This window comes from Oryzias melastigma, unplaced genomic scaffold, assembly GCF_002922805.2.
Source record: "Oryzias melastigma strain HK-1 unplaced genomic scaffold, ASM292280v2 sc00310, whole genome shotgun sequence".
Taxonomy (NCBI): domain Eukaryota; kingdom Metazoa; phylum Chordata; class Actinopteri; order Beloniformes; family Adrianichthyidae; genus Oryzias; species Oryzias melastigma.
In genome coordinates this window covers 59,635-85,803 of record NW_023416918.1, presented here as the reverse complement: position 1 = coordinate 85,803, position 26,169 = coordinate 59,635, and the positions used below count along the sequence as shown (strand labels likewise).

General features: G+C 40.0%; 2 protein-coding genes and 1 long non-coding RNA gene across 3 annotated transcripts in view; 1 reads left to right on the top strand and 2 right to left on the bottom strand.

Moving 5' to 3' along the window:
• The window catches only part of lcp1 (lymphocyte cytosolic protein 1 (L-plastin)), a 25,533-nt gene extending 15,191 nt beyond the window's left edge, over positions 1 to 10,342 (bottom strand). The window contains exons 1-2 of the mRNA XM_024264283.1: positions 10,214 to 10,342; positions 3,094 to 3,191 (exon numbers count right to left, since the gene is read on the bottom strand). Coding sequence (XP_024120051.1) covers positions 3,094 to 3,157 — 64 coding nt within the window. The 5' untranslated portion in view covers positions 3,158 to 3,191; positions 10,214 to 10,342. The remainder of the gene's footprint in view (positions 1 to 3,093; positions 3,192 to 10,213) is intronic.
• Positions 10,343 to 15,800: 5,458 nt separating this feature from the next.
• On the top strand, positions 15,801 to 22,636 carry LOC112141203 (GDP-Man:Man(3)GlcNAc(2)-PP-Dol alpha-1,2-mannosyltransferase). The gene is made up of 6 exons (XM_024264284.2): positions 15,801 to 16,318; positions 16,598 to 16,819; positions 18,266 to 18,468; positions 18,582 to 18,750; positions 18,835 to 19,475; positions 20,477 to 22,636. Exons 1-6 carry the CDS (start codon positions 16,263 to 16,265, stop codon positions 20,758 to 20,760), a joined length of 1,575 nt encoding a protein of 524 aa, XP_024120052.1. The 5' UTR covers positions 15,801 to 16,262; the 3' UTR covers positions 20,761 to 22,636.
• Positions 16,011 to 16,599, bottom strand: LOC118598303. The gene is made up of 2 exons (XR_004947433.1): positions 16,460 to 16,599; positions 16,011 to 16,359 (listed from the first exon to the last, which is right to left on the bottom strand). It is a non-coding gene; the product is annotated as an uncharacterized LOC118598303 (long non-coding RNA).
• Positions 22,637 to 26,169: the final 3,533 nt, after the last annotated feature.

The window sequence follows — 26,169 nt, the reverse complement described above, 5'->3', positions numbered from 1 at the left end:
GGCTCCTGATTGGTCGGTTTAAAGCTGGCTCCTGATTGGTCGGTTTAAAGCTGGCTCCTGATTGGTCGGTTTGAAGCTTGCTCGTGATTGGCCGGTTTAAAGCCGGCTCCTGATTTGTCGGTTTAAAGCTGGCTCCTGATTGGCCGGTTTAAAGCTGGCTCCTGATTGGTCGGTTTAAAGCTGGCTCCTGATTGGCCGGTTTAAAGCCGGCTCCTGATTGGTTGGTTTAAAGCTTAGCCTTGATTGGCCAGTTTAAAGCTGGCTTTTGATTGGTCGGTTTAAGAACATATTGTCTATTTGTCTGTCATATTTGAGCTGATGCAAACAGAAAGAAAATGAAAATATGAAGTCATAAAGAAGAGACAGTTTAACTGGGTGACAAGTAAGCACAAAATCTTTAACATACATTAACTTGTGTTTGCACTGCTTTTCTCCTTCAGAAGCTACTGGAATTATGTAGATCATGTTAATAGTTTAAAAATTACAGTAAATTAAAGAGCATAAACACTGGAGCTCCAGTGTTAAAGGGTTATTTTCACTTTGACCTTCTGCAAAGTTTGTGTTTCACCCCTCAAAATGTTTGCTAGAAAAGATGATTTAAAGGATAAAGCCAAAGGCCCAAATTATTGTTTAGAAAATCTGTATTTTTTATGTTTTTGTAGAAATTAAAACATACTTAAGAAAAGTATCTTTTAAATATTACATAACAGTATTGAATTACAATACTGTCTAACTGTTTTTATTGCTTTTGCTTTTGAAAGCAGCACAAACAAGTTCCTTTCAAAGTAAAATACACCCAGTAAGGTCCTGCTGCTGCAGCTTAACTTCAAGATAAAACACAAGATAGTCAAACATGATGCTTTTTATCATTGGGATTTTTGGTGCATCGCTTTTTTTCCTTTTATTGTCAAATACCAACAAAGTGGAATCTAATTATTAAGACAAAATCAAATCATTAAAAATAAATGTAACTTTTTATTCTCATTTTAAAGATGTGAGGCACAAAATTTGTAATTCTGTATCATTTTTAATGGTTTTAAACGGCATTTGTTTGAAACTTTAACCACTTCAGTGTAATTTACCAAAATATTAGGTTGCAGAAACTGTTATTTAACTAACTTTACGATGAAAACACATTTAAAGAACATTTCTACAGAATTTCTATGACAGTGAATTAAACTTTTTGCCTTCATTCTTACTTTGTGGCTCAACATATTAAAAACTTAAGCAGAATTAGCAAAACTTAACTGACTGATCGATTATTTATCTGAATAATTAGCATTCTTCTTTAAAGCTAAAGAGCCACGATATAGGGATAAAAAAGCCACATGAGGCTCCGGAGCCACAGGTTGCAGACCCCTGGTGTAGCCTAATGCTAACATAAATGAAATTAAAAAATAACTGTAAAATCTAAACTTTTCCAAATAATACAGAAAAATGCTGATATAAAAAAGTTAATGTTAACATTTAAGAATGGAAAATATAAATTAAAAAAATAAAAATATTTCAACAATTTTATGGGGGGAAAATTAGCTTAAAAGATTGCTATTACAAACGCTGAGTGCTAATTTAAAAACTTTTTTTAATCCAAATAATGCTAAGAAACGCTAATATAAGAAGGTGAATATTAATATTTAAGAATGAAAAAGGAAAAAGTTAAACTAGCCGAACAATTTTATGGAAAGGAAATTTTAGCTGAGGAGTTTTGAAGATTGCTAAAATAAATGCTAATGCTGAGAAATGTTACAATAAAAGACAAACGCTGTGTCCAAATTACTCCCTAACTACTAAAAAACTTTATCAGTTGATTTTTGTGCCTTCCTAATTGATGACTAAGTTATTTTCTCTTGTTTCTTTTTTTTCTAACTATTGCTTCTTTTATGTAACTTATATACATTATATTTTACTCATAATTCCCCCCACTGTAATTATTCTGTGTTGGAATATTATCATTTTTGTCATTGTTTTGTTCTGGATGCATTTATCTGATTGTTTTGTAAATCTGTTTGTATTCAATAAAGTAAAAAAATAGAAACAAAATGTACAGTGCAGGACTGTCTAGTGCCCTTGATTTTAAAAGGAACTCAGACTCCATCCTCACTACACTTCTTTAAACAGTGAATATGACATCATCGATTTCACAAAATGAAACTCTAATCAATACAAGTATTTTACGCCAACTTTTTATGAACCCACAGTGTTCTAATGGTGAAAATGTTGAATGTTCATTAAAACATATTTTTTAATACCTTTTTTTGGCAAAAATTGTTCAGACGCAATGCATTGTGGTCTGTATTCTCAAATCTAGTGAGCCTCAGTGCACATTGGTCTTTAGGAGAGACTTCTGGGAAATTTCTAGGACTCTGGATTTTGGAATTAGTAGATTTGGACAGCTCTACAAAATGGCAAACGCACTATAGTGAGTAGTGAAGGAATTCAGACATTGCTTTGTTAAAATTTAGGAGAGAAAAAGTTTTTAGAGGAGAAAAAAGTCAAACAATCTCTAAAAAAAAGCTAAATTAGCTGAATAAACTGTAGGAGAGCCACATTTAGCTAGGTTAGCTTGCGCAGTGCTAGTAAAAAAGAGTAAAGAAAAAAGGAAAACAAACAAAAGAAGAGTAAATTATATAGCAATAGATCTTTCCTGAAATGAATATTAATGACAGGCTCAGAACTTTGTGGAGATCTTGTTGTTTTATCTTTCACATTTTTTTTTTACTGCGAAAAGCATTTCTCAGACCTTTCAAAATGCATGTTCTGTGTGTGATAGATTCATGTAAATATCTTATATGCAGGTTATAATGGATTGTTTTTTTTTTTTAAATCACACCCTGTTGGACTATTTTAAAATCTTTTTTTCAAAATGTTTAGAAAAATATCTGAATATTCTCAGCAAAGCCACATGTATTTATTAATTCCAAATGTAAAGCATGACATGAAAAGAACAAGAATAAGTCATCAAAATGCAAAAACATCATAAACGATTAAAAAAATGTCTTCATAAACATTGCTCTCTTCCAGTTTTAGTGGTGCTGCTGCCTCAGCACAACAAGCTCCTCCCCTTCATCAGTGGAAATGACAGCGGCTTCTTACCAATCTTGGCGAAGGCCTCTCTCAGCTCCTCCATCTCTTCTGGGGGAATTGCTGGTGCTGCCATGGCCAAACCCTGAGTGTGGAGTGGAACCTAAAGACTGAAAAGACAAAACACACATTTGCAATGATGAGAAGGAGGCCCTGCAGCAGAACAGAACCAGGATGGATCACTTGATTTGCCGCTCACTCCCACTTCTCACTTCTGCCCCGCTCAAACTTCTTGATTCTGCTGCACTTCCTGCTCGACAAACAAGCACGCTTTCTTTCTTTTTTTTGCTTCCTATGGTTGCAATACAAGATCTGAGCACCTCTGACCCCTCAGGTGAACCGGACCGTTGTGTTGTTGAGAAAGGGCTTCCTCATGTCACGCTAATGCTTCTAAGGAAGTTCAGGTAAAAAGCATGAATCACACAAACTTTGATATCCTACACAACAAGCCTAAATCTGGAGACACATGTTGTTATTTCTTCATTAAATTCTGATGTAAACCAGCTCCAGGAAAATAAAGGAGATGTAAACAAGTGATTGCAGATATGAATGATATGAGATTGACCTGTAAAATATGTCAGCTTTAAGTAGAGTTCCATAGAAGCTCATCCCAAAAAGTATTTAAGGATTTAGAGTTTAAATATTTCCGTTAGTGTGATTTAAGGGTTAATTAAACTTTCTGGTCTAACATATGATAAATACTGAAGTCCCACTTTCATTTGGGTCATTGGTTTTACTTTGCTTAGCCAATTTTAAACCAGCAGAAACTTTTCCAGGTAAAGATTTTGGTGGAAAAAGTTCAATTTGTTATCATATTTGAGAAAATGTGTGTGTTTGCTGTAAAGTGTTGTTGATCTGGTTCCTCCTGTTCAGTCTTTAAAGAAAGGACCAGCGGTTCTCCTTTCAGAAGGGAATGCTGCTAAAGTTTGTGCGCAGCTCTGAAACGTGAGCAGAGGAAGTGAGATGAAACGAAACACGCGTGTCTGCAAAATGTCACACCAGATGGGATCATGCAGAGATATCTCTAAAATATTGACGTTTTTTAAAAACTGACTGCTGGTCAAAAATCCCTCAGAGATCAACGGTGCTCCTTTGACTTAAAGAAGCCATACCATGAAAAAACAACTTTTTGAGGTTTTCAGTGTTTTATACTGTTCATTCCTCACTATAAAGAACCCGTATTTTGAGTAATCCTCTAAAAACCTTTGATTTAGTTGTTGAGCAGTTTGTCAAAGCCCAACGTTCACACAAAAGGCTCCAAAGACAAACAACACTACAGCCTTTTATGCGTCTGGGATTGTGACTGGTGCTGCAGTCTGAACCTGCCTCTTGCTTCAAGCTTAAACTTGACCAACGTGGAGCAAACAAACTCTTCCTGTTCTTTTCTTACATCATTTAAGACAACATACACAAATGAGCGGAGTGACCGTCTCTGAAATCCATCACTGGGTTCTGGATGGTAAATGGAGTTTTCCTAAATCACCATCTATCTATTCATAATCCATCAGATAAAAATCTAAAGAGATACATACTCAACCAGTAGAATTTTGAATGCAAAACATTCACTCACTGCAGATAACTCTGGATCTTGAGTTTGCATTAGTCGCAAATTTAGACCATACTATCATCAAGTATTTCCTGATGAAAGTATAACAATAATTCAAAATGTTCTTTTCTTTACCTCGAAAGAACAGTCTGAATCATTGAAAAACAGAACTGATTACAGAAGAGGAAGTGTCATCACTATTGAAGCATTCTTGCCTGATGTTGTTCATATTTATTTCTCTTTACGTCAGACTTTTACCAACAAACAGTTGTGACATTCTGGATTTTTCCAGTTTTTAAGGATCAAGTATTTTGGTGTCTTTTGGCAAAGAGAGAAGTTCCTTCTGCTCCAGTTGGCGGATCAGAAGCAGAAATGAAACCCTGCTGGTCTGAACTGGAGGGCCGGACACTTCTCATCGTTTTCTGAAATTCAGGGTTGGAAAGGTGAGCACCCATGAGTCTTTGCTGCTGAATCTGTCTTCCTCCCATCATCAGAACGTTTTTCACTAGTTCATTTTGAGTTTTAGTTTGTTTTGTTGCTTGTTTTTCCAGAGCTCAGATGCCACAAAGCTTCTTTGATTCAGAAGCACTTAAGAACAGAACCACGATTTAAATGATCAAAAAGGACAAATGCTACAGATTTTTAATTTGTGCATACATTCACAGAGAGAATGATATTTTTTAACGCAACATGGTCAAGCTAATGAGGAGATCACCTGAACAATTAATGTAAACAACCTGGATATCAATAAATAACCAGATATATAGCATAACCTTCAATAATGCTGTAAGTTGAATGTGGCCGCTGAAGATGCTAGTGCTGAAAGCTGAAGATGCCAAAATTTATAACTAAAAAGGCTGAAGTTGATAGCAGAAATCGCTGAAATTAATAGCTGAAAACACTAAAGCTAATAGCAAGCTAAAATATTAGCTAAACTCCAAACTAGCACAAAAACTGAAAATGTCTAAATCAGGCAAAATAGCTAGAATATTGTTAAAATATTAGCTAAACTCTAAATTAGCCTGAAAAACTTTCTAAATTAGCCAAAACAGCAGGATGATGCTATAATTTCAGCTTAACTTCAAATTCTCCTAAAAAAAAAAAGGAAAAATGTATCATGTGCCAAAACTGCTAGCATGTAGTATTAATATTAGCTAAGCTTAAACACAAAATCTTATCTTAGGAGAAAAGGGGCTCATCGAGAATCTACGTTGATTGTGTTAACAGTTAAAAAATGACAGCAGATCAAAGAGCAAACACTGGAGCTCCAGTGTTAAAGGGTTAAAGAGCCATCGGGTCGATGTCTCCCCGACCTCAACCCTGTAGGAACCACAAAGTCTAACTTCACCCTTTAGAAAAAACAAGACACTTATTTGCATTTATCATGTAAAATATAAACAAATTATAATTTTTTGCATAAATAAAATATAAGCATGAGAAGAAAAAATCTTTTTTTCACCCCAAAATATGAAATAACTTTTAGCAGAGGTTTAAATGGTTTCTTTTCAAAATAAGACATCATGCGTTAGATAGGGTCACCTTGATGCAGCAAATGTAATAGTAGGTTGTGTGATGTCTCTGATGATTAAACAGTTTATTTTATCATTGTCAATGAATCTTACGCAGAAATTTGTAAATCTAACTAATACAAATTAAATTGAGCTAATTAGTGACCCTTACCGTATTTTTTGAAGCATAAAATGCAGTTAAAATCCTTGAATCTGCTCAAAAATAGAAAATCTGCCTTAATTCCAGCTGTGCTTATTGACCTCCGAGTGATTTTCTGTGGTACACGGGCTCAAAATACGTCAAAATGTTTTAATTCGACTTTGATATGTACTGTCCTTCATCTGTTTGTGAATGAGTCAAACACAAATTGGAATTCCTATTTTTTAGCTTAATTATTTACTTTACAGTTACTTTTTCAAATTAAAAACACTTTTGTGTCTTTAACCAGAGAGCATCCAAAATCTTCTGCCCCAATGAAATGTTCCACCACATGGTAGTGAGGACATTAATGACTCTGATGAAAATGGTGTCTTGAAAATGTTCTTCGGACATTTTTCTCAGGATGGAAGACATGTACAAAGAAAATAAAGCTTAAAGCTGCATTTCTGAGTCTGATTTATTCAAACTGTTATGAGCAGACTGAGGTGGCTGCAATTAGGAGGGGAGGGGCAGGGTCGGACTATGCCAGTGGCTCCGCCCACCACCCAGAGGTGAATTTCTAATTTCTAATATGCAGAAACTACATCCCAGAAAATGAGAGGATTTTAGACTTTGGCTAAAATGGCATCATTATAATTGAGAGACCACTGAAATACATTTTACAATAGATCAAAAGAAAATCAGTTTTCACTTTGAGACATTCAGGTTTAGAGAAAATGGTAAAAACTAAAGACTGACATTGATAAGTAACAGCATTTTCAAAAATTCAACAAAGAAGTGGAGATTTTTTGGGATTGTAGGGATCAGCAGCAGATGTATGTGAGTTACAGTTCGAAAAGGATCTTGCAAAGACGCTCAAAGACGTCTTTGATACTATCTCTAAAGACGCCGTCAAATGTGACAAAATGGGAAGCTGTGTGCACATTAAGAGGGAAGTGACAGTTTCCTCATCGCTGCATAGGTATTTCAGCCTGTGCGAGCTCTGAGGCACCTGCTTCCTGCCTGCCACAGCTTCTTTTCAGAATGTGTTCATAATCATCTGCAAACTTGAACATCTCAGTCAGTCCCAAACGCCTGTAGCGCTGTAGATCCTTCCAGGCCTTCAGCAGCTCTCACTCGTCTCAGTCCAAAAAGAAAGAAGCAGATTTTCAGAGGCGAGTGTATGTCCATGACCTCCCACTGTCAAAATCCTTAAAGACCCCGTCATCTTTTGGTCTGTTTTCAAAATAGCTATGATTATGCTGTTTTCAGACTAAATCTAAAAGCCTTTGTTGTTTTCTATAACATCGTTTCTGCAGAGCAGCAGGAGTTCATTAGAAATTCATCTCTGAGGTGTGGGCGGGACTGAGTTAGTCTGCCCCTACTTCCCGTTCTCCGTCTGTCTTCATTCTCTTCACACTAGAGGTGCAACAAAATGGAGAGCATTATCAGAGCTATCCAGCCATACAGTTCTGATCCAGATTCCAGCTCAGATGAGGAAAACAAAGACGTTCATGGATCTATTTGTCTGTAAATGGATGCATCAGAATGGAGCAAATTAGGGAGACTTTGGTCCAACCATCGACTACTCTACATCACAAATACTGTATCTTCTAATAGTAGTGTTGATTTTTTTAAAAAAAAGGCAGCCAGCCTGGTGTTTATTTGAGACTTGCATTTACTGTATCATAGACAGAATGGTGATGGCCAATGTGGTGAAATTCGGTCACAAAATGCAGTAACAGCAGATGAACATTTCAGGATTTAAGGAAATGATGAGAACATTGTTCTGATCAACACTGGCTGTGAACATTTCTTTTCTCTTTGAAGTATCAATAATCTTTGTATCAAAAATCCTACTCACTTTCATGCAGATCTTTTTCCTGGAGACATATGCACCTTTCTAACTGTGCTCAACAATCCATATTCACACCAGTTTTCCTAATTTGTGGCTGGATTTCTTTGCACCTCCACTAGAAGATCGTCTGTTTGTTGCTCCTTTTTCTGAAGCCGTCTTCTCAATATAACTAGTCTGCTTGAGCCATTCTCAAATACGCTAGGATCCATCCCAACATGTCAGGCAGATTCCTCTCCAGAATGCTCTTTGGCGTATGCCACCGCACGAAGTTTAAATGCAAACTCGAATTAGATATACAGCATTACCTGTGATAATGTTAGTGTGAACGCTGTAAGCTGAATGTGACCGCTGAAGATGCTACAGCCGATAGCTGAAAAAGCTGAAGCTGATATCTAGCTAAAAATGCTGAAGCTGATAGCTGAAAATGATGAAGCCTAAAGCTAGCTAAAATACTAGCCAAATGCCAAATTAGCCACCAAAAAAAAAAAAACGTACCATTTTTTTTTCCAAAATAGCTAGCATATTGTTACAATATTAGCTAAGCTCTAAATTAGCCTAAAAATGGAAAACTGTCTAAATTAGCCAAGACAGCTAGCATAATGATAAAAATACTAGCTAAACTCCAAAGTATCCCAAAAAAATGGAAAAATGTATAATTTTGCCAATATTTGCATGTTGCTAAAATTTAAGATAAACTCCAAATTAGCCTAAAAGATGTCTTAATTAGTCCAAAACAGCTAGCATGTTGCTAAATTAAAAGCTACACTCCAAATAACCCAAAAAACCTTGTAGTTGCCGAACATTTTAACAGCTGACGTCTGCATGACTGTGCAGGAGTCAGTGGGGTGGGGGATCCTAAAGGAGCTCGGCCACCATTAGAGACCGACGTCTAAAGTAACCAGCACCTGTTAGACCGGCATTTTTGGACATCAGAGTCAACTAGACACCGGACACTATTGGGAGATATACCTTATACAGAAGTGTCTTGCTGATCACTGCTAGCTCCAAAGAGAAAGTGTGTGTTTGTGTTAGCCTGGGGGCGGAGCTGACTCTTCCCTAAAGGGGCGGTCTCACTCTGTGACATCAGCTCTTGAGGACCAGCTCGTATTCGTGGGTATGGGAGGGGCTGCTGTTGAGAGTGCAGGTTTTAAAGCATTACTCTTAAATGCTTGAACAGATAAAAAAATACCGCTTTGGGGTTCTTTATGGTGAGGAATGAACAGTAGAATACACTTATAAGCTCAAAAAGTAGATTTTTCATGGTATAGGCCCTTTAATTATCTTTGTATATGTCATCCGTCATCAGAAAAATGTCATAATAACTTATTAAAAACACCAAAAACATCATTTTCAGTGGAATGGGTCTGTATCTCACAGACAGGATGTTTCCTCATAACCGTAAAGTCATGTGAGTTTAAAAGCAGCAGGAAGTTCTTCAATTCACAGCAGATCCACATCAGAACATGGTGTAGATTTAAGCTTGAAGTAGAAGAACAAAACTGGTTCCAAGAAAGCATGCTCTGTGAGAGTCATGAAATGTGAACACGTGCTTTACCCTCATTTGCTACTTTGTGCAGCAGCACCTCCCCCCACCCCCCAAGAAAGAAAGAAAGAAAGAAAGAAAAAAAAACAGATCATGACTGTGGCTGCAGTCGCTGCCTCTGAGGGGCTTTTTTCAGTTGACGCCAACCTCAAACTTCCTTTTCAGATCACTGCAGCAGTTTCAGTTCTTGTTCCTCTCCCCTGGAGGCCTCATTCCGCTCACATCTGTACCTGTCTGCTAACCCGTGTGGGTTTTTAGCGTACTAGTGAATTTGTTAGTAAAAGGAATACTTTGTGAACAGATGAGTGAGAATTTTAAACTTTTGCATTGTCTAAGCAGACCTGAGCTGCACTGAGCAGCAGTCAGGTTACACATAACGTGTGCAATAACCATAAATGTGGGGTTACGCCACAGTGAACATATTCAATCCTAGACCTATTTTACTCTGAAGCTTTCGTGATGGAAGGACCAGGGCGCAGCGATGCCTTCAACAGAGGTCCGGACAGATCCGAGTCCACATGACGTTGTTGCTCTTTACCTGAGAGATGCGGCGGTTGATGTCTGGGTGTGGAGGGCTGCGCGGTCCTCAGACGCTCCGTCGGGTTCCTGATGCTTGACAGGCAGCTCTCTGAGTCAGAGCCGCTGATGAGGCGAGATCTATTCAAATCTACGAGGAAGGAAGTGACATACCACACTTCAGAAAACAGGAATCAAATAGGTTTTGTCTTTATATGGCAATGCACAGAGGGTAAATCAAGGTGACCTCTTACACACAAAGGTGGTGTGTACATTTTTGGGAGTTTTTATGACTTCAAACCTGCCTGATCTGGAATAGGGATGTTCTCAGTATTTTTATCCTCTCTACAGACACTGAAGAATGCTCTTACTTTTACTGTTGTTTCCCCTTTTTGAACAGTCAGACGGGTAGAGATTCAATTAATAGAAGTTTTTACTCCAAGAAAACCCTTTTAGTAATAAAATAATGGTAAAATCACGAAAAATAAAACTGGTAAACATGGAGGAAGAGACGTGGTTATGGGTAACCGCAGAGGCTGAAAGCTTGATTTGACACTTCAAATATGGACGGGTGGGTCAGAAAATATACAGCAACTGTTTTGGAGCAAGATCACATCAGATCAGATAAACCGCTATCGAGGCTGTGAGAGCAGAGATGACCAGTGAAAAGAGTAACGGGTGTGAAATGAACAATACAGCTACAAAAAAGAACTTGAATCTGGAGGGGATCAGCTCCTACAGCAGACTCTGGGTTTAACCCTTTAACCACTAACACGATAATTCCAGCACATTCTGAATCATTCAGAATGTGCTGGAATCACGTTGATTGTGTTACTGGTAGAAAAGTTACAGTACGTTAAAGATTTTATGTTTAAGCATCAGCAAAGTCTGCAACATTGCACTGGTTGCTCCGTGAGCCTAAGTCTTTATTTTTATGATATCTTTACAGGTGAAGTTTAACTTTGAATGTACTTTTTTCTATGATGTTCTACTTCTAATTTTTTAACAAACCTTTGTTCTCGTGTTTGAGACTAATGCATGTACAAATGACCATTTAAAGTCCCCAACCAATGAAAATCCTGTTTTTAGAGTTTCTAACATGTCTGTGTGTCATTCTTCTTCTGAAAGAGAACAAATATAATAAGAAATCATTTTGTTTTTGCATTTCCGAGTTTTTCTCCTTTTAAATCAATCAAACTGTCTTGGACAGACTCTGTTTGAATGAATGATCTTCTTTCCATCAACAGCTCTGCTGCACATGCACTAAACCCTCATCTGTTCCTAGTGTCTAGTTCAGGTTCTGGAGAAGAGAAGATGGTATCTTCACATTGACTGCAGTCAAATGAGCCGCCGTTCACATTTCTGTGGTCAAATCAGCATCACTGGATTTTTGGTGTGAGTTTCATCCAATACTTACGGTAGCAGGACTGAGAACGCTGGAAAATCTCCACCAGACTCCACGGAGCTTCTTGATGTGACCACGGAAATGTGAACGGCGGCTCATTTGACCGCAGTTGGAAAGGATTGTAAATCAATGAAAGAGCATTTTGATGTTAGCTTTGATTATTTTATCAAGAACTCTGAGAAACCAATGATTGAATGTATTGATCACAGTCAATAAACATTGGAGAATTAGCTAAAAGAGTCTTTGGTGAACTGGAAGGAGAAAGAATCAGGATTTTGGAGGAAGTTCTGTCCATGAAGATCTTCACTTCCTCGTCCAGCTGACATCCGGATCAGAACCATACGGCTGGACATTACCCAGATTGATGGATGTTTTTATGTAGCAGCGGCGAAGATTTACGCTATTGAGACACAGAACTATCATAATCAGACAGGGGGGGGGGGGGTGGCCTTCTTCCACCCATACTGCAACGCGGGCGGTGGCGGGGAGCGGGTCCTGTGGTGCTCTCTGAGAGCCCTCAGTGGAGATTTTGGAAACAGAGGCTTCAGATGAACATGGAAGATGTATTTTAAGACATGTAGGTTGTGGAATATTGGTTAGTCTCATAATCATTATTAAAATTACTACTGGGAACCTTTTTTTTTTTTTGGCTAGTCATTGGTCAGGATCCTCTTCTGGATATGCTTCCAGTTGAGGAATCTTTTGTTCTCACCTGGAACTATTTGTGGTCTTCCCAGAAGAAGTGTTAGCGCTGTGACAGCAGGTCTTTTGGTGTGTGCAGAGACCTTTTCAGGACTCTTTTGGTTCGGTGGTGGCCTGTGCAGTGCTGTATGCTGTTGTGTCCTGGGCTAAGGACTGCACAGGTAGATGGTTAGCCTCTCCCACCCCCTGTACCGCAATGAGCAGGGGTGTAAAAAGTTTGTTCTCAAGTTTGTACATGTTTTCCAACCAACCTGCCATTGAAGCTCCTTATTGGCCACCTGATCCAGGTAATCAGCAGCAGATAAGGCAGGGTTTCTGTAAAACAAGGAGACCGGCCCTCAAGGACTGACTTTGGACACTCCTGACATAGACTGTTCTCTGCCCAGAGCAGGACAGAGCGCTCTAGTCGTTCATTTTTCTTCACAGCTCTCAGCCATTGATGCATCACTGGAGAGACACACAAACAACAGTGTGAATGCAACACCAAAGTTATTTGTGATATTTTTACCACTGTAAATCTTCTTCTTCTTTTCCTTTGGGCTTTTCCCTTCAGGGGTCTCCACAGCGAATCAGTTTCCTCCATCTAAGCCTGTCTTCAGCATCCTCCACTCTAACACCAGCCACCTTCATGTCTTCATTCACTGCATCCATAAACCTCCTCTTTGGTCTTCCTCTAGACCTCTTTCCTGCAGCTCTAGACTCAGCATCCTTCTACCAATATATTCACTGTCTCTCCTCTGAACATGTCCAAACCATCTCAGTCTGGCCTCTCTGACTTTATCTCCAAAACCTCTAACATGTGCTGTCCCTCTGATGTATTCATTCCTGATCCTATCCATCCTGGTCACTCCCAAAGAGAACCTCAGCATCTTCATCTCTGCTACCTCCAGCTCTGCTTCCTGTCTTTTCTTCAGTCCCACTGTTTCTAGTCCAAACAACATGGCTGGTCTCACCACAGTCTTGTACACCTTTCCTTTCATTTGTGCTGAGACTCTTCTGTCACACATCACACCTGACACTTTTCTCCACCCATTCCAACCTGCTGACTAAGAAAATTAGTTAAAGTAAATAAACTCATGATTAGTACCTTATGGAGTCGTTTTTAAAGCTGTAAAATTTTAAAACAATTAACCTTTTTTCCTTTTTTCAAATCAGCTTTTGCTCGCAAACTCAGAATTAAGACCAGACAATTTGGCGGGAAACCGTTAATTTGTATTATTGAGATTTGCATCGCAATACGTATCGTATTGCCAGACTCTTGCCGATACACAACCCTAATATTTATTGATAAAACATTTCAGACATTTCAGAAGGTAAAAGAGAGGCATGATGGGATAAAAAAAACAACCTTTATCCCCAGAGGCATCATCAATGACGCTTAAACACAAAATCTTTAACATACTGTAACTTTTCAACCGCTAACACGATAATTCCAGTAGATTCTGAAGGAGAAAAGCGACTCATAGAGTTCAATACATAATAACATAAGGCTTATTACTGATTTGCTTGAATATAATTACCTTATAGAAGACAAGGGTTTCATTTTATTTCTCGACTTTTTTAAAGCATTTGATAAGGTAGAACATACAGTTATTTTTCGTACACTATAGCTTTTTGGATTTTGCAAACATTTTATAGATATGGTTAAACTAATTTTTAATTACTAATTTAAAATCTAACTTTGGCAAACTAACAATATTAGATAAACAATTTACAATAAGCCAGCTTGCTGATGACACAGCAATATTTAGGAAAAACAGCTTTCTAAAATCATTGAAATAATATATTTTTTTTCTAAAGCTTCTGGTCTGAGATTGAATCTTAATAAATGTGAACTCCTACCCATACATGAGAGTACTCTGTCAGCCATTCATTCCATCCCTGTAAAAACAACAGCTAAATATCTAGGTATGCACATTACAAAAAACATGGAACAGTTAACCAAGCTGAACATTTGGAAAAACTTTGAGAAATGTAAAACCCAACTTATTTGGTATCTATCATCGGTCGAACATTACTTACATAAATTGAAAGCATTTCTCTGCTTATCTATCATTACCATTTCCCAAAAAAACAATAAAAAAATAAACCAAACTTCAACTTCATCTGGAAGGGTAAAGCAAATTATATTAAAAAAAGTGCAATGATCCAAACATATGAAGAAGGTGGAATTAAGGTGATACACTTTGAATGTTTTGATGCTATTATCAAGATTAATTGGTTAAGACAATTTCTAAAATATAGACAACAAATTTGGTTTCACATTCCCAATGAAATATTTATAAAATTAGGCGGCATAGAATTTTTACTCAGATGCGACTATGATCTAAAAAAACTCCCATTTAAACTTTCATTATTTCACCAACACGTTTCGTTCTATTGGAAAATGATTTACAAGCACAATTTCAGTCCTCACAATATCCCAATTTGGAACTGCAGATAAATCTTACATAATCATAAATCTTTATTCTTAGAAATTTGGTTAATAAAAGGAATTTGTGTAATACAATGATTAGACATTCATGGTGATTTACTTTCTTTCGAAGAATTTAGTACAAAATTTGATATTACTGACAGGAACCAGTATAAAAAAGTTTATGAAGCTATACCCCAAACTGTAACTCGATTGGTCGAAAACCTTTCCAAAAATTATTTAAATCCAAAACTCCCCTCTCTTCTGGTAAATGGCTGTGATTTATTTGGTACCAAAGTAAATAATCAATCAACTCGACAAATATTCAACAAAGAACTATTTCCCTCTCTTTCTTCCCGAATTTCAATCTTTAAATATTTTTCTAAAACTGATGTAGAATATTTAATCCTTCTTTTTTAAGGTTTCTATTGCCCCGAAAGTCAAATAAATTCATTTTTAAATTATCAATGATGTTTATCCATCTTCTGATTTTCTATCAAAACAATTTGGATTTGAATATGGTAACTGTACTTTTTGTAACACATATAGTGAAACATCCATCCATCCATCCATCCATCTTCTCGACCGCTTTGTCCCTTTCGGGGTCGCGGGGGTGCTGGAGCCTAACCCGGCTACTGAAGGGCGAAGGCAGGGTTCACCCTGGACAGGTCTCCAGTCTGTCTCAGGGCCTCAATCACACACACATTCACTCTCACATTCACACCTAGGGGCAATTTAGAGTCACCAATTCACCTATGAAGCATGTTTTTGGATGGTGGGAGGAAGCCGGAGTCCCCGGTGAAAACCAACGCATGCACGGGGAGAACATGCAAACTCCACACAGAAAGGTCCCAGCTGGGATTTGAACCGGGGCCTTCTCGCTGTGAGGCAAGAGCGCTAACCACTGCACCACCGTGCAGCCCTATAGTGAAACAACAGAACATTTATTTTATGATTGTATATTTAATTCAGCATTTTGGGAGGATTTGTTTCATTGGCTTACTAACTTTCTGCATACCCCTGAACTTAAAAAAGAAAATATTTTGTTTGTTTTGATTATAAAAAAATAAATTGCGTTGTAAAATAATTAATACAGTAATAATACCTGGTAAACTTTTTATACCTAAAAACAAGTTCATAAAATCCACACCCAAATTTTGTGTATTTCGTAGGAAACTGCAACTTTTTTTCTCATACCTTAAATATGTTAAGATCAAAATTGCTGTTAAACTGTACAATGAAGCAGAAAGTATTGGACTTCTAGAAAATCTCTAACTTCTTTTTGTCTTGGTATTGCTATTTTTTTTCTTTATTTTATCGCTGTTCTTATTTTGTACTGTGTTTTTTTATTATTATTTTCTTTCTCTGCTCGCATTCCTCTTGTGTCTGTTGTTTGGACCTGTCTGTTCTTGTATTGTCCTTGAAATTGTTAATAAAGAATTGTAAAAAAAAAAAAATCTCACATGCAGATGACGTGTTAGTAAACAAACGCTTACCCAATCAAGAGCGTCTTCTGGGTCAGCTGACCGGAAGTGGCGCTGTGTTGTCAAAATGGCAGGACACGAACATCATCATCACTTTTCGCTGTGCTTCTGTGACTTAATGAGGTAAATATTTTCCAGCAGTCAGCTCAAGCTCTTCGCTTCACCTAGAAAATCACGTCAAACTTTAGCGCGTGACAGAACTCACGGCCGTTGTTGAGGCGGGGAAAAAGTGCTAGCTTCAGCTTTAGCAGCTAGCTGACTCACCTTAAAGTGAAGCTAACAGGTTGATCATTTCTTTATGTTTGACGGGTTTGTTTCAAACTTTTTTTGCGTTTGTTTCAAACGTCCGCGCGGCTCCTCCTGCTCGTGACGTGACCGCTTGTCTCGTGTGCTCCGCTGCAGGCTGATGTGGTCTCTGGTGGCGCCCTGCGCCGTCCTCAGCCTGCTCCTGACCCTGACCCTGCTGCTGGTCCTGCTGGGGCTCCGGCTGTGGCTGCAGGGTCGCCGCAAGGCTCGCTGGGCCCGGGACGGCGGTCCCAGCGTGGCCTTCTTCCACCCATACTGCAACGCGGGCGGTGGCGGGGAGCGGGTCCTGTGGTGCTCTCTGAGAGCCCTCATGAACAGGTAACACACCTGAACCAGCCTCATTACTACTACTGTTACTACTATTACTGCTGCTGCTACTACTACTACTACTACTACTACTACTACTATTACTGCTGCTGCTACTACTTCCTCTCTGGAACATTTCTTTATCCCTTTCTCATTGTATTTACATAGACACCAGAAACGAGAAACATTTCGTTAGTGATGGTTGTTTTGATCATCTCCTCCTCACACAAGCCACAAGTTTCTGAGGCCCACAGACAAAAGCTGGTTATGATAAAGCTTCCAATCTGAACACAGACAGTTTATATTATTACATGCATTATGTCACCCAAATCCCTTATGTCACATGCTGACACCGAATGCCACGCATGCCATCATCGTTCCTTAATGTGTAGTGCAAGGGTCTGCATTGTGGCTCTCTGGTTAAAATAATAAGTTTTTTAACATTTTAAAAAGAAACTGTAAAGGAAAAAGTAAGTAAGTAGTAAAGTAAAAAAAAAAAAAAACTTTATGCAACTCATTCAGTTAAAGGACGCTATGAATCATTCAACGAGGATCCTAACAACAAATTCTCCATCAATAGTTTATCAACGCCATACTGACAGATTTGGATTGAATTTAGAGCTTGATTTATGTCAGAAAATTAAATAACTGTCAGTAACCAAATTAAAGCTACAGTAAATTCTAATCCTGCGGATTATAAAACAGATTTTCTCATTTTGATCAAATTCAAGGATTTAAAGTGTTCCTCGTGGTTTTATTACAGTATATGGTGGAGTCACTTCATTGGCTCTGATTTAGCTTTTGTTAATAATATTTATTAATTTGTGGCTGAAATGAACCAGAAACAATAAAATAAAAAGTTTAAAGCATTGATGACTTTTCACTTCCTACTGAATTTGCTGCTTTGACATGATCCTGTAGTTAATGTGTCTTTTATCATGAAAGGAAAACACGCAAAGCTCCATAAAAAGTTATATACTATTTCATATTTAAAAAAAGCTATTTTCTCTTCCTGTTTATGTTTTATTTATATAAAAAGTCACAATAGTTTATTTGAATGTATCACACCAGTAGCAAAAACATAAATATAAATGAGTATCTTATTTTTCTAAAGGGTGAGTGAAGACTTTGTGGCTTCTGCTGGGTTTTGTTTGGTGAGAAATCGACCTGAATGGCTCTTTTACGTGTTGAAGGTTGCAGACTCCTGGTTTAGGGGACCTAGTTTACCTTGTAACTTTAATGAAGCTGTGAAATCCATCTAAACTCACGAGAAAACTGCTGTTGTCTCACAGATGTCCGCTAAAGCTTCTGTACCTCGTTCCAAATTAAAGTAGAAGCTATCCCAGAATGCTCAATTTTCCTACGCCAAGTTCCTCGATGGCGAGGTGAACATGCACTAATGTCCTGCGCAGTGACACCCTCTGTGTGGTGCTTATTCAGTGTCTCCTGTGCCTCCAGATACCCTGGCGTCTCCTTCGTAGTGTACACGGGGGACCAGGGAGTGACAGGTGAGCAGATCCTGGAGGGAGCGCAGCAGCGTTTCAACATCACCCTGCCTCGACCGGTCGCCTTCGTCTTTCTGCGGCGTCGCTCTGTGGTGGAGGCCAGCTCGTATCCTCACTTCACCCTTCTGGGTCAGAGCGCCGGCTCCATGTTCCTCGGTAAGAGCGGGTCAAAAGGACCCAGAGATCAGTTTCTTTGTCGTAAAGGATAAAGCCGTTTGTGGTGCAACAGTTTGTCTGGTCCACCTGTCTGACAGTGATGTGTGTTCTAGGATGGGAAGCTCTCACAGCCTTTGTTCCTGATCTGTACGTGGACTCAATGGGCTATGCCTTCACACTGCCAATCTTCCGCTATCTGGGAGGGTGCAAGGTAGCAAGCTACGTTCACTACCCCACAGTCAGCACTGACATGCTGTCTGTGGTCAGAGAGAGGAACCCCCGGTAGGACTGCAGCCACACCACCAGAGAGAAATCAGTGTTGTGTTCCTGACTGAAACTACTTCAATCTTTCTCCTATCATTCCAGATTCAACAACGCCGACTTCATCTCCAGAAACCCGCTGCTGAGCACGGTGAAGGTGGTGTACTACTGCTGCTTCGCCCTGCTGTACGGCCTGGCTGGCTCCTGCAGCGACGTGGTCATGGTGAACTCCACCTGGACGCTCGGACACATCCTGGCCCTTTGGAGATCTCCGAGCCGCACCAGCATCGTCTACCCGCCCTGTGATGTCAGAGCCTTCTTGGACATCCCTCTGGAAGAGGAGGACGAGGAGGATGTGGAGGGATGGGAGGAGCTTGGCCAAGAACTGGGGAGTGGAGAGGAGGAAGCAGGAAGAGGAGAAGACAAGAAGGGCCACACCATCGTGTCAGTGGGGCAGTTCAGACCAGAGAAGGACCACCAGCTGCAGATCAAAGCCTTTCGTAAGCTGCTGGAACGAAAGGGGGAGGAGCCTGTGGGCCGGGAGTCGCTGCAGCTGGTGCTGGTGGGGGGCTGCAGGAACCAGGAAGACGAGGAGCGCGTGCAGATGCTTCGAGGTCTTTGCCAGGAGCTGGGCGTGGCTGACTGCGTCAAATTCAAGCTGAACATTCCCTTTGAGGAGCTGAAGAGGGAGCTGGTGAACGCCACCATCGGCCTGCACACCATGTGGAACGAGCACTTTGGCATAGGTACGGCCCCGCCCTCTGATGGAGCTTCTCCTGGTAGATCAGGGCTGTCAACCTCAATCGCACAAGGGGTCAAAATCCAAAACCCACCTTAAGTTGTAAACCAAACGGGATAGACATTTATTGAACACTCTAAAACTACATTTTTAAATCTTTAAAACTGTAACTTTTTAACTTAATCATGAACTAGATATATAGCATTTCCTGTGATAATGCTAGTGTTATGCTAGGGAATTTGGCCACTGAAGATGCTAGAGCTGCTACCTGAAGATGCTGAAATTTATAGCTAAAAATGCTGAAGCTGATGGCTAGTTAAAATATTAGCTAAATGCCAAATTAGCCTAAAAAACAAACAAACAAAAAACTTAGGTTAGCCAAAACAGCTAACATGTAGCTGAAAAAATAGTTAAACTTCAAAATAGCCTGAAAAAAATCCCAAATTAGCCAAAACAGTTAGCATGTAGCTGAAATATTAGCAAAAAAATTAAAAATGGCCTAAAAATTGAAAAAAAACCTAAATTAGCCAAAACAGCTAGCTTGTAAATATTAGCTAAACTCCGAAATGGACTAAAAAAATGATAAAAATCCTAAATAGCCAAAAAAGCTAGCATGTAGCTGAAGTATTAACTAAACTCCAAAACAGCTTAAAAAAATCTTAGTAAATGCCAAAACAGTCCCAAAAGCTAGCAGAATATTAATTTTTTAAACTGTAACTTTTTAACATAATTCTGAATAATAAAAAGGCAGGAATATTATTCCAGAATAAATCAACTTAAACCTTAAATAACTTTCAATATTTTACTCTCCATAAAAGTATATTCTGTCAAAATCATACAAGTTAAAAAAGAGTACAAGATAACATCGGGACATTAATAACAATAAAATAAAATTGATTTTTTTCCTGTGTTTAACTTAAAATAACCTGTTCTCTGCCTGAAGGCTGCATGCTTCCTCAGACCCGATCAAAGCTCCTCTCAGTTTGGACTCTGTTCTGTTCTCCTCAGGCGTAGTGGAGTGCATGGCTGCAGGCACCATCGTCCTCGCTCATAAGTCCGGCGGTCCAAAGCTGGACATCGTGGTCCCGTACAACGACAGGCAGACGGGCTTCCTGGCAGACAGTGAGGACAGCTACGCCGCAGCCATGGAAACCATCCTGGCGCTGTCGCCAGCCGCTAGACTGGAGATCAGACGCGCCGCCCGCGAATCTGTCAGTCGATTCTCTGACCAGGAATTCGAAGCGTGTTTCCTCGCTGCCACGGAGTCTCTGATGAGTCAGCTGACCCTCTGAGGAGGAGCGGAGGAGCCGCCACGGACCAGGAAGCTTCCACATACGTCCTCCTTCTGCTGTGTGTTCTCATGTCTGCCTGATGACAGAGCAGGTCAAACAGAAACCCCTATGAATGATGGGAAAGGGCTTCAAAAACTGTCCGGACATCAACCACAAGAGCCATCAATAATTCCTGGCTATCGTAGAGTCAAATTGCCATAATAATCTGCTGTGTAGAAAGTGAAAACCCAAACATTCCAGCTTTCTCCTTTGCGTGTCTTAAACTGTCGCGGCTGTAGTTAAATGACTGACACTGTTGGTGTTCCAAACGCTTCAAATAGGTCAAGAAGGAAATCAGGAAACAGGATGAAATTATTGACTGGGTGTAAAGTAAATTGATTGTTTTTTTTGGGTTCAGAAAGATTTGTTAAATATTGAATTTTCTTGTTCTGCTTTTTAGCACTTAATCCAGTGTTGGGTCAAAGAAACGGACAGAGTCCTGTTTGAAGTTCTGTTCACTTCCATTTATTCTTGTTTGTTATAAGGACCAAGCATGAAAATAATCCCAGAAATATTATAAAGCTAGAGTTTAAAGAGGCATTGCTACTATTTAAGTTTATTTAATGAGGGTGTTTGGGTTGGGGAATGATTGCAATAAATAAATGAAGGACTTGTAAAGGATGCTGAAGCTGAGAGCTGTTCACTGCTGGAAGGAAGCATCACCATGATCGTCTCCCAGCATATTCACCTCCAGAAGAAACGTACCCCCAAAAATGCGCAATTGGAGATCAAAGGAAAAATACCCTCCATAAAAACAAGGATCATCATTTAGGGGTAAAACTCAAAATAAAACTTTGCGTTTTACCACTGGAATCATGGACAGACATTCTTTTCTGAAACCACCTCTCAGTGGGCATTTGAGGAACATGTTTAGGAACAGAAGGTGTGGGGCTTTTATTTATAAAGGAACTTATCCATATCTGCACGTCAGTGTCATGTTAATCCAAACTTGTCATTCAGTCAGCAGGTGCATTAACCTTTCAACCCTGGAGCTCCAGTCTTTGTGTTCTTTGATTTACTATAGTTTTTCGTGCGAGGAGGCCCTCTGTGCCTAGAAAACTGCTGCGTGGGGAGACCTGCTTCGCGAGGAGGCCTTCTGCATAGGAGGCCTTCTGCGATAGGAGGCCTTCTGCATAGGAGGCCTTCTGCGATAGGCCTGCTGTGCCAGGAGGTCCGCTACAGGAGGTCTGCACCGTCAGGAGGCCACTGCACGAGGAGGCTGCGCTAGTTTTTTTTTTCACACTCATTTTTTTATTGAGTTTTTCCAAAAAGGTGTTACTTCAGTACATTGGATGCAAATCTCCACCTTGAAATCCCTGATAAACATAATATCCCACAGGACTGTACTCCAATGAACATCCTTTCACATGTGATCGATTATCTTCATACTTATTACCACCTACACCATTACCTTTTATAAATGAAAACTTTATCATTCAGTACTTTCTCACACCATTATTTTAAAATAAAAATATAAGGTATCAGAAGAAAAGGAACAAAAAAGAGAACACCCTAAATTGTGGCAACATAACTGGGGATGAATCATTGTTTCAAAGTCAAATAAAATCTGCCCTCATTGGCCTGATGCATTTCTCTCCAAATAAAATTCAATTTATCCCATTCCAATATAAGAGAGTAAGTTAGTAAGTTAGCTTCTCCATTACATACATTTCTTGAATAATGTCCATCAGTCTTTAGCTCTCAGAATCTCAGTCTTCACCCATTTTCTAGTAATCCCCTTTTCCCCCATAACTAACATAATTCTGAGCATCTTCATATTTGCAGCTCTTTTCACTTCTACATTCCTCTTTCCCAAATAAAGCACTTCAAATTTCAATGGGAGTCTTAATTTTAATACCCCATCTTTGTGACTTTTTATTTCCTGCCAGAAATGTTTTATCGGTGGGTAATCCCAAAACGTGGAAGTGATTAGCCTTATGTGGCCCACACTTCCTCCTACAACTCGTGTTGTGATTTTTGTGCTGGTGTTACAAAATACCGAGTGATGTTCTTCCAACCAAATAAGGATAAAGGAACATGTTGTTTTTCACTGTTGTTTACAAATGTCTTCCCAGTCCTCTATTGATATGACTATTGACGTCTCTTTCAAATATACAGCGTAGAAATAACCTTCCCGCCCAAATTTGTTATGATAAAATAAACATTTTAATAATCTGTAATTCTGGTCCCTCTAGGTTTTTTTTTAAATATTTGTTGTAAACCTTTAATCAGCATGTTCCTCAAAAGTGCCCAGTACATTGATGGTCCTCTTTTTCAATTTTTGTAGCTTGCATCAGTTGTGTTTGGTAGAGACTCTGTATCGTATAAGATCCATTTTACCTTTCTACAATGTGACCCAAACCTGTTATTTACCACTAGAGTAGACCAGATCGTAAGTGATGTACTCAACCAAGGAATTGTTCCTTAAGATTCTTTATTGAAATTATATCTCCAATTATGGTCTGTACCGAAGCTCCAAATGATATCCATCCATCCATCCATCCATCCATCCATCCATCTATTCATCCATCCATCCGTCTATTCATCCATCTATTCATCCATCTTCTTCCGCTAATCCTGGACCGGGTTGTGGGGGCATCAGTATAAGGAAAGATGCCCAGACTTCCCTCTCCCCGGCCACTTCCTCCAGCTCCTCTGGGGGGACCCCGAGGCGTTCCCAGGCCAGCCGAGAAACATAGTCTCTCCAGCGTGTCCTGGGTCTTCCCCGGGGCCTCTGCCCAGTGGGACATACCCGGAACACCTCACCAGGGAGGGGTCCAGGAGGCATCCGGATTAGATGCCCGAGCCACCTCAACTGGCTCCTCTCGATGCGGAGGAGAAGCGGCTCTACTCCGAGCTCTCTCCGGGTGACTGAGCTCCTCACCCCATCTCTAAGGGAGCGTCCAGCCACCCTCCAGAGAAAACTCATTTCAGCCGCTTGTAGTCGGGATCTCGTTCTTTCGGTCACGACCCAAAGCTCATGACCATAGGCGAGTACTGGGACGAAGATCGACCGGTAAATTGAGAGCTTTGCTTTTTGGCTCAGCTCTCTTTTCACCACAACGGACCGGTTCAGCATCCGCAAAACGACACTCCAATCCGCCTGTCGATCTCACACTCCGATCTTCCATTACTCGTGAACAAGACCCCAAGATATTTAAACTCCTCCACCTGAGGCAGGAGCACTCCACCCACCGAGAGAGGGCAAACTATCTTTCTCCGGTCCAGACCATGGCCTCAGATTTAGCGGTGCTGACCCTCATCCCAACCGCTTCACACTCGACTGCAAACCGCTCCAGTGCATGCTGGACGTCCTGGCTTGATGGAGCCAACAGAACAACATCATGTGCCAAGAGCAGAGAGGAAATCCTGTGGTCCCCAAACCAGATCCCCTCCAGCCCCTGTCTGCGCCTAGAAATTCTGTCCATGAAGACTATGAACAGAACCGCTGATAAAGAACAGCCCTGCCGGAGTCCAACATGCACCGGGAACAGGTCTGACTTACTGCCAGCTATGCAAACCAAGCTCCTGTTCCGGTCATACAGAGACCGGACAGCCCTCAGTAAGGCTCCCTGGACCCCATGCTCCCAGAGCACCCTCCACAGGACAACACAGGGGAATCAGTCCAAATCCACAAAACACATATGGACTTGATGAGCGAACTCCCACGAACCCTCCAGCACCCTGGCGAGGGTGTAGAGCTGGTCCACTGTTACACAACCAGGACGGAAACCGTACTGTTGTTCCTGGATCTGAGGTTCAACTATCGGACAGACTCTCCTCTCCAGTACCCTGGCATAGACTTTCCCAGGAAGGCTGAGGAGTGTAATTTAGAACACACCCTCCTGTCCCACTTCTTGAACACCCCCCCTAGTCTTTCTTGTTATCATAGGCTCATTTTGTTTGCATGTGTAGGTTGCAGCAGTGCAACAACCAGAGCTGTATCTTCACCACCTATACCAATGGTTTGTCTTTGTTTTCCTGTCTGCGGTTGGGTGTGAAAAAGTTTTTAAAGCGTTTCCACAGTGACAGTTTTTTTTTGTTTGGTCTGTTCAGATGAATAAACGTCTGGTTCTTCCCTGTCCTGATGTCCAGACTCAGGGTCCGATGGTGGGTCGACTTCTTTTTCAGATGGTTCTTAGCAAATCTTGAGGTCTTTGGTCACCATGCTGGTGGTGTCAGTTTCCTCAGCCTCCCCTGTTCTGAGACCACATGTATCTGATGCTACATTTTGTGGCTCTTCAATTTCCATCTGAGGGGCTATGAAGGCGTCACTTTTCTCAGCCTCTGTCTGCCACTTCTGGTTCTTGTTTTTTAGTCTGACTGTCCAGGTCCTCTCCATCCCCCTGTCCCCTGTGGTGCTCTGCTGTAGTTGTTTTGGGAATGTAGATTGGCTCTTTGAGCTCCCCTCTGGTGAATGATACACTCCTGGATCACTTCCATGATGTGCTTGATCCAGTCCTGCTGGTTCTCAATATTTGAAGCCATGAGCACAATCTTGTTGTCAGAGATTACTCATACTACTCCATACTTCACTCGGTACATTCCAGAATTTTCAATTTTGGAAGAAAATTAACACACAGTCATTGAATGTAAAGTAAGAGTAGCAAATGTTTCAGATCACAAAGCAATTTCTAAAAACATCTCATCAGCATTTTTATCACCCTCAAAAAATCATTTGACACCATAAACCACAATCTTTAACTGAAAGAAATAAGTAAATGTGGCGTCGGAGGAGTCACCTTACAATGGCTAACCAGTTATTTAATGGACAGAAAACAGTTTGTACAAATGAAAGACATAAAATTCACACCGAGTACAGTCACATGTGGGGTACCTAATACCTATGTAAGAGTTCATCCAAACGGAGGTGGAGTAAAATGAAAACATGGTTTGTTTCAAACAATATATCAAATAACTGAAAAACATTCATTATGATAATCACTATATAAAAATTAATATCTCATTTAAAATCGCAGCCAATCAAATCAAATTCTTTGAGCATTGCATTTACCTGCTTGCTAATCAGGGTCATGACTTTATCCAGCCCATGAGGCATGATAAGCATTTGTCCACATAGCTTGAAAGTGCCTTTTCTCCTCTCCAGAAAGTTTTTTCCTGAGAGGAACCCACTGATTCTCCCGCTCAGACTCCATTTCTACTGCCATCTTCACGCTCCTTCCTTTCTCCGCAGAGACAGTGACATAGAAAATGTTGTCTGCCCTCTAGTGGTGAAATTAAGAAACTCTACCATTGACACCTGATGTCGCCAGAGACCACAAAACAAAAAATGTTTTTTCCAAGCAGTGTTCAGCTGGTTATGATTTATTGAGGGCCACAAAAACTCTGAGCACTTTGAGAACATCTGTT